Source organism: Ochotona curzoniae, unplaced genomic scaffold (genome assembly GCF_017591425.1).
Source record: "Ochotona curzoniae isolate NIBS_2020 unplaced genomic scaffold, NIBS_Ocur_1.0 contig_2754, whole genome shotgun sequence".
NCBI classification, from domain to species: domain Eukaryota; kingdom Metazoa; phylum Chordata; class Mammalia; order Lagomorpha; family Ochotonidae; genus Ochotona; species Ochotona curzoniae.
In genome coordinates this window covers 16,252,675-16,261,326 of record NW_024465582.1, presented here as the reverse complement: position 1 = coordinate 16,261,326, position 8,652 = coordinate 16,252,675, and the positions used below count along the sequence as shown (strand labels likewise).

Here is an 8,652-nt window from a genome sequence, read left to right as displayed (position 1 = left end):
ATACTTATGTTAAGGAAATGTGTGTTTTCATTTAGCTTTTGGATTTTTTTTTAATACCAAGAGTATATATATTCATGACATCAATTCGTTAAAGAGAACATCTGATTTTGGATTGTGTTTATGGAATCTTAAAAATGCTTGGCTTTGAGTCAATACTGGCTAGTTGTTGAATGAATTAATAAAATATAATCTATTACCTAAGTGTCCAAAAAAAAAAAGCAAGTGTATAAACAGTGAAGTATGTTCACCTATTATTCTTTGCTTGAATAAGCTGTTTTTAATATTCCAGTATGTGTGGGAATACACAGATCCTCCATAATTTCATTTATTCATTTCATGTTTCAAAGAATAACTAGCCACTTTTTTTAAAATAGTAAGAAAAATCACATTCACCTAGTCTTCTGCCTGGGAAGGCAGTCGAGGATAGCCCAAAGCCTAGGGATCCTGCACCTGTGTGGGAGATGCAGAAGAGGTTCTTGGCTCCTGGCTTTAGATCAGTGCAGCACCAGCCATTGTGGTCATTTTGGCAGTGAATCACCGGAATGAAGATCTTCCTCTCTATTTCTCCTCCTCTCTGTTTATCTGAATTCGCAATAAGAATAAAATAAATCTCTTTTTAAAAAAGTTATGTAGGTAGGTGGCTTCAAAGTCTTCATTTTGGATTTTCATAGAAGCTCTTATTAAAATTTATTTCCTGGGCCCAGCATGATCGCTTAGTGACTAAATCTTTGCCTTGCATTTGCCAGGATGCCACATGGGCACAGGTTTGTGTACTGGCTGCTCTACTTCCCTTCTAGTTCCCTGCTTGTGGCCTGGCAAAACAGTTGAGGACAGCCAAAGCCTTGGGATCCTGCACTGCTATGGGAGACCCGGAAGAAGCTCCTGGCTCCTGGCTTCAGATTGGCACAGCTCCGGCTGTGGTGGCCATTTGGGGAGTGAGCCAGTGTACAGAAGATCTTTCTCTCTGTATCTCCTTCTCTCTGTAAGTTTGCCTTTCCAATATAAATAAATAAATCTTTAAAAAATGTATTTACCTATTCTTCAAATTTATTCAATATATAGCTAACATTATATCTGTCCATGGGTTTATTCCCCAAAATGGTTGCAACGGCCCAAGCTGAGCTAATCTGAAGGCAGGAGACAGGTGCTTCTTCTGGGTCTTCCACATGGCTTCAGGATCCCAATGCATTGTGCCATCCTCTACTGTTTTCCCAGGCCACAAGCAGGGACCTGATGGGAGGTAGAGCGGCTGGAACACAAACTGGCCCTCGTGCAAAGTGAGGATTTAGCCACTGAGCCATTGCACTGGGTCCTATACCTACATTAAAGTCATAAAAAGCTTCTTGTTTAGCTTAATTATCGATCATTAAAATATTCTCTCTTAAAAATGTTGCTTTGTATGCAGCACTTCCAAAGGAAAGGTTCTTTATCCCAGGAGAAATGTTATGAAAAAGAGGACTACATATCTTCCACAGTCATCACACAACAGGTGGTAAGGAAGGTTGGAAGAAATGCACAAAGATTAAGCAACCAGTTCAAGGTTCACAAAACAAACAAATGCTGAAACTGGGATTGAACCAAGGTCTTTCTAATTTCAAGGCCCAAGTTCGTTCCATTACACAACACTAGGTGAATCACCCTGAGCTAGAGTGGAGAGAGAAGCAGCAGGGATGGAGAGAGGCAAGCGGGAGAGAGAAGACAGACTCCAGAAATGGTTTTAGGGAGAATCCCAAAAAGGTACAGAGACATGGAAGGGCACAGGGTGCTGGGAGATAGGTTTCAGGACCAAATCATAAGTAGGACAGTCCTTTCCAATGCTGCACAAATACTCAGGAACCCATGGACTGAAAAACGTTTCCTAAGTTTCATTCAGATCATTTGGTAACCTTGGAAACAGCAGTAATTAGTGAAGTGGCACGAATAAAGGGAAGACAGTACAGATGTAAACAGCAGGGCTAGGAAGATCCTTCTGCGTCTCAATGTTACAGTCACGAGCACGTTTACATCCTGAAACACCAGGAGGGAAACGTGAGTCAATATGTATGGGCAGATAACATGATGAAGCAATTATTTCAAAGGAAATTTTGTATAAATGGGATCCAAAAACGACTGTGGGTAAAGGGACAACCTAGCTGAAATGTCAAGGTGTGTTGTATGTTTGGAGCTGAAGATGGAAAAAAACCAAAAAATTTTAATTCTCAGCTATGAAGTGGTAAGAAAATATGTCTGAAATTGAGCACTTGGACAGCTCGCAGACATGATTCAAGCTCTTTCTGTCAAATGGATCCATTCAGATTCTTGACCTCAAAGTCAACCGTGACTGCACTTTTCTTGCAGTAAAGCATGTCCAGGTTACCCAAAGTTGTCTGTGACAGAAGAGCTTACTTAAGGTTGTTACACTGGAAGTCCTGGTAAGGAGGCGTCAGTGACAAAACCATGAGAGGAAACAGCAGACTCATCACGTGTATTGCCAGTTTCGGGCTACCTGGCACACAGCAGGCACTCGGTCCTTAGAGCGAACCTTGAGGGAATGTGGCACTGGCAGGTGGCTAAGTCACAGACTCACAGCTGGGGCGTGACAGAACCTGGGGGATCACTGTACTTCATCTCCTCCCCGCCCCCCCCCCATCCTCCGCCTCTAGCTCCATCTTGTAGGGTGAAGCCTGAGGCCCCAGAAACATGAAGTGACTTGTCCAATGACCAAATGTACTTAGGGACGGTGCCACAGCAAGAGAAGGGAAGGGGCAGGAGGCTTGCATCACCCTTTGACTCTTCCCCAACAACCGCTTAGTCTCCACTGATTCTCATTACTGCTCCTTTGTCAGTTCACATGCGACTGTTCCAACCCCTACTAACTCTCTCCCTTTCTCATCTACACAACTTTCCAAAGCTAGATCGATAGTCACCAAACATTGCTTTCCGGCTAAAAGCCTTTAAAGAACTCCTGCCTATAGGACAAAGTCCAAATGACTGGCATTGCGAACTCTTCCCTCTACTCTTTTAAACATTATCTCCACAGCCAGACAGACCCCACTACCCATTGTTCTCCAAGTTCCTGGAAAGACTGTGCCTTTCTTTCTTCGGTGGCCAGCAGCGAAAGGGCGCAATGGGGTCCGAAGCTTTGAAGGACCTCAGGCTGGGTTTAATCTCTGCAGCCTGTCTTCAAGTTCTCAATGACTCCTGATGGGCCTCGAGCATCTCCATTTTGCCTTGGGCCCTTGCAAATGATGCGAACGTTTCTGGGCCAGTCTCCTAGTGCAGCGTGGACCACTCACCAGCCTTGCTTCAATGAACACTAGAGAGGGCGTGTGCCCGTATTTTACACCGTGCCGACGTGAAAAACACAGACCCTGAGAGAACTCCTGAGGGAGCAGGAGCCACATACCTGACTTCCCGCCAGGCGCTCAAACCCCACCCCCGTGTTCCGCGTTTCCTCTGACCGGATGCAGCTGGATTTTTCTCGGCAGCTCGAACGCCAAATAGAATTCCAGCCCTTCCTCAGGCCGCAGCCAATCGGCGCAGCTCTTCGAGCTCCCAACCCGTCGCGGGCTCTTGATTGGCTGACTTGTTGGCGTGGGGGCGGACCAAGAGCGACGTCAGGGCCCGGGGCGGAGCCAGAGATTGGCACCAGGTGGCCCAGCGGCTACCGCGCAGGCGTCCATGGAGCAGGGTAAACAAACAAACAAAACCCACCACCCCGAGGCCTCCGAGGCCTCTTCCCCGCCCACCTGCCCCTCGCGTGGGCGCTGCCGTCGCCCAGAGGACCCGCTTTCCCCGCCTCCGTCAACGTCTGGGCACGTCCCCCGCGCCTCGCGGACCGCGCACGTCCCCGCTCTTAACCTCTGCCCGCCCGGCGCCAAGTTAAAGGCCGGGGCGGCGCGCGCTCCTGGAGGCGGGGAGTCGAGGCCCGGGCCCGAGCCCGCCGCCGCAGCCGAGCCGACCATGACTTGCTACCGAGGCTTCCTGCTGGGCAGCTGTCGTCGCGTGGCGGGCGGCCGGGCGGCGGCGCTGCGAGGTTCGGGCGCGGGAGGCCCGGTCGCGCGGCCCCGGCTCGGCGGTGACGGAGGTGGCCGGCGTTCCCTGGGGCAGGGGCAGCCGCGCGAGCTGGCGGGCTGTGGGAGCCGCCCGGACGGCGGCTTCCGCCCCTCCCGGGTGGTGGTGGTAGCCAAGACCACCCGGTACGAGTTCGAACAGCAGCGGTACCGCTACGCGGAGCTCTCGGAGGAGGACCTGAAGCAGCTGGTGGGTCCCGGCGCCGCCCGCTGCTGGGTTTAGGCTCGGTCCCTGATCGCTCTGAGGTTCACCTGCGCTCCCTCTTCCCCACGAAGCGACCTGGGACGGACGCCCTCTTGCCCTTCTGGCTGCTCCCCCACTCCCTCTGGCTTTCCTTGTGATCCCCTACTCCGTAGATCCCGGGCGTGTGTATGTGTGTGTTAGAAGGAGACTGGAATGCGTTCACCGGGGGACCTCCGGGTAGAGGCTTCCCGAGCAGGGGTCTGTTGGTTGAGGGAAGAAGTGCTGCCTTCTGATCCTGCAGGGCGGGAAAGATGTGGGGATACACTGGTGCGTGGACACTGTCACATGCCAGTTGGGAATAACCATGCTAGCCCCCCGAAAGGCGGGCAGGTGGCCGGAGGGTTTGCACACACTGGGAACCGCTGCCCAGGCCGCCCCGACAAAGTGGCCCCAGGACGCTGTTGAGGCTGGGGAAGGAAGGGCGAAAGGTATGGCGGACACACCCCCTTCTACTGGGCTGTAGGAGGCCTGGGCTCGGTGGAGAGTCTGTCTGGTCAGCCTTCACCCTCCTGGAACGGGGTCGTCAGACAAGGTTCTGGTAGTTTTCAAAGCGCAAGTGTCTCTGGTACTGGGAAAATTTGGCATGAATATATGTGCAACTAAAGAGAAAAGGTCAGACAATGGACAGGTGAACCAGAGGAATGTAGGAAAGGAAGAACGTGCGTCTCTTGTAACTATAGCTCCACCATAAACTGAGTATTTAGTAGGATAATGTCTGCAAAAGATAGGGGGTGGTGGTGGAGGGGAGACCCAAATTGTATCCTCCTGTTCTGGCAATTTCCGATCCCGTGTCCCTGCCAACTTTAGAAGCGGAAGGGTGATCCATGCTGCCGTGAACAATGCTTTGAAAAAATCTCCATTAGCAATCTCAATTGTTACTGGCACAACACACAGAAAGCTTTGGAATGCCATAGAACCAAATTTGTTTAGTTCAGTGCAAGAGTAGACAGTATTTTAGAAGTGTCTGTCATCATTTGAAATTCTCAGTGCTGCAGAGGCTTCAAAATGATAATAATAAATCCTCTTTGCCTGGCTCCTGAATGGGCGTCCATGTCACATATCATGATCTCATTGAAGGGTTCTTTGAAGGGGGTCCTAGCATTTCCTTGATGGAATTTTGGACACACGTTCCTTTTTTTTTTTTTTTTTTCTGTTGCTTCTTGAAGGTCGCAGCCTGTAAGAAGCATTGGGGTCACTTAATTCACAGTTTGAACAGGAGGCTGGGGGAGTTGAGCTGCCAGTAGTCAAACTGGGGCTGACTCCCAGAATGGAGAAGTCAGATGAACTCACAGTGCTTATGTTTGGAAAAAGGGGATGTGTCCTTTGGGTTATATTCCTAATTTTGTTCGAAATTGTCAGATGCCATGTATGCATAAAGTGTTACTCATACAGTTTTATTGAATTCTCATGACCATTCAAAATGCTATAGACACTCAGTTGGTTCTGTGTGGCTAACTTTCTATGCTTTGATTTCTTTGAGCCTAGTGGGTGGAAAGGATACTTTTGTGTGGTGTTATCTGCTGTCAATCTGACTTCACCTAATTCGGATGTGAAGGGCTGGGGTCGGATTAGATGCCTTCAGCATTTTTCTAATGCTGTAGCTTTGAGACTCTGGTAACCTTTTTCAAAGCCTCAAGAAACAGGTAGCATCTGAATTAGGATTAATTGTTAAACCTCTGACCTAGATTGCCATTAATATAAAAATAACCTTGAATGTGAGAGAAAATTAGTGTCTTTAAAAATCAAGCTACCTGGTGTACCCATGGTGAATGGAGAAATCTAATAGGTAAATATTTGTGTATTGCTAGATAATGTTTTCTTTGGAGGGATAACAACAAAAAAGCTTTGAAGTGAAACTCCTGGACTGTATCGTTTTCTAATTGCCAGGCAGGGAGGTCGGTTTTGTTAGTGTTATTTTTATCCCCATTTTCTTGGCTTTAATTCTTAGAGTAGGAATTTGTTTTATAAATGCTGTAAGGCCCGTTCTCTCAATTCAGGGGCCTTAGATGCAGCCCGGATTAGAGATCATGATCAGACCAAGGCAACCTGGCTGTGTGTAGTTGGTTATTAGAGGATTCTGGAATAGGACTCAAGAAGGTTAATGCTGCTGCTTGTGGTTGGGGTTAGGGGAACCAAGCTGTGTATGAAGCATGGGAGTCGGATATGAAGGAAAGTTTCCTTGAAGCCGCCAGGCACCGAGGCTGCTGTGTGTATAGCGTCATGGAAACTTGGTTTTGTGTCAAAGCATTCTATTTATTGTTAGGATGGTGGTTTTCTGATGCAAAGTAGGTCTCTATTAGGTTACTTGTTAAAATGCAAATGAAAGATGAAGAGTGGAGTGCCAGCATAATGTTATATCCTGAAGCCTCATGCTTTTCTAACTTTGTACAAGCATAAGTGATTGGAAGAAATGTTTTTTGATTGATTAAGGATGTAGAGGTTTACATGTTTATTGGCTTTCAGCTACCTTTTCATTACTGTTGCTTTAATTTAAAATCCCATTCCCCCCCCCCCAGTGATAAGCTAGTAATTTGCTAGTTAAGGATTTTTGCCTCTCCTGTCTCAAGACTTTGCAAAAGCTAATTGAATATGATTTGAGTCATAGGAGATGTAGCTGCTGACCAATTTGGAATTTTTATTGTTTAAGGTCCATAGCACCTACATGTTAGACCTTTAGATGAAACAAAATTGATTTGGGAAGGAGACAATGCTAAAAGCATAACCTTGTTGGCATCCGCAGAAGTTTTATTTCAAGCTGTTAGTGCAGACTGAGAATCCCTAATTTGAAAATCTGGAATCCAAAATACTCCAAAATGCAGAGCTTTTGAGCACTGATGCCACAAATGGATAATTGCACACCTGACCTTCCATGATGAATTGCTAACAAAAGACAGAGGCTATTAGTTTATTCAGTGACATCCAAGGGAGGAAGACACTCCCAGCCCCTTTCAAGTTGTAATGTATTTTTTCTATTGGCTTCCAAGTTCCTCTATGCAAGGATACCCCCCAGGGTCCATACAGTACATGCGAAGGCTGTGGGTGCACAAGGAGGTTCCTTACAGTGTCTGTGGAGTCAAGCCCATGTGTGCGTCACTTTTTGTTGTTCTCTGCTTGTGGCTTAAAGATATTGTTGAAGATACGGTGGTGGTAGGGGTTGACTGGCATTGTGGCAGATTAAGCCACTGCTTACAATACTGACATTCCATATGGGTGCCCAGTCCCAGCTGCTTTGTCTATGGTCTGGTGTCCTGCTAATTCACATGGGAAAGCAGTGGAAGATGCCGCCTGCCACCCAAATGGGAGACTGGGGTAATTAAAACTCCTGGCTTCTGCTGGGCCCTGAGCTGGTGGTCAATTTGAGGATTGAACCAACAGATGGAAAATTTGTCTTTTTCTTTCTCTGTGTATCACAGTCTACTTTCTGAGTAAGTAAATAATTTAGAAAAATATAATGATAATGTCAAACAATCACAAGTTGTTCACTAAGTGACTTGAGATGATGATACCTTTGTTTTCTGGTGATTCAGTGTACCCAAAGTTAATAAAAATGTGCATAAAATCATATTAAGTATATGTGTGTAAAATACATTTAGATCCTGAATAAATGTTATGTGTAGATCATCCCCAAGAAACCTTGTTATGTACATGCAACACTGCAAAATTTCAATTCACTTATCTAGCCCCAAGCATTTTAGGTAACAGATATTCAAGCTGTATATACCAAAGAGAAAAACAGAAGTTTCATCTATTCTCGCTCCAATTCGAGTGTCTCAGCCTCAGAGGTTTGGTGTCAGTGTTGTGTGTAGTCCACAACCGAATAGAATCATTTCATTCAGCAGTCCTACCTATTGGCCTTGCCTTCTTTGATGATTTGAGAGGTGTAACACCTTTGCTACAAAGATGTTTCCTTTTGTTTTTGTTTTCTGAATAAGGTGTTAGGGCTTGGGTTTTAGCTCTTGTGCAGTCCTTCTGCCACGTGGTATACATTAAGTGTATTTTATGTAATGTGAATATTTGTCAAAGAACATGATCTGGAGTATGGGCTGAGCCTAACTGAGCCTTGCTCCTCTCCCATCTTCCAGACACAGACGCCAAAGTGATCTATCCGAAGTAAACATCTGGTCACCTTATCTGTTTAACAAAACTCCACAGAAGCTCCCTGTAGCCTGCAGTCACCTAGAGAATTTGTTACAATGCAGATGGGGAAATACTCAGGCTAGAAAATCAAGGATTTGATGATTGACCATGTTAGCATATCTGTTAGGTAGCCAAAGATGTCAAAGAGGTAATTGGGTAAATTCATTTCAAGTCCTAAAGGTAGGTCAGGGTTAGGGATTCAGAATTGGCAATGGCACG

At 46.5% G+C, this 8,652-nt stretch overlaps 1 protein-coding gene across 3 annotated transcripts in view; it reads left to right on the top strand.

Moving 5' to 3' along the window:
* The first annotated feature begins 3,788 nt into the window (after nt 1–3,788).
* NADK2 (NAD kinase 2, mitochondrial) overlaps nt 3,789–8,652 on the top strand; it is a 29,380-nt gene continuing 24,516 nt past the window's right edge. For all 3 annotated transcript variants that reach the window (XM_040977469.1, XM_040977468.1, XM_040977467.1), the window contains exon 1: nt 3,789–4,242. In XM_040977469.1, coding sequence (XP_040833403.1) covers nt 3,943–4,242 — 300 coding nt within the window. In that variant the 5' untranslated portion in view covers nt 3,789–3,942. The remainder of the gene's footprint in view (nt 4,243–8,652) is intronic.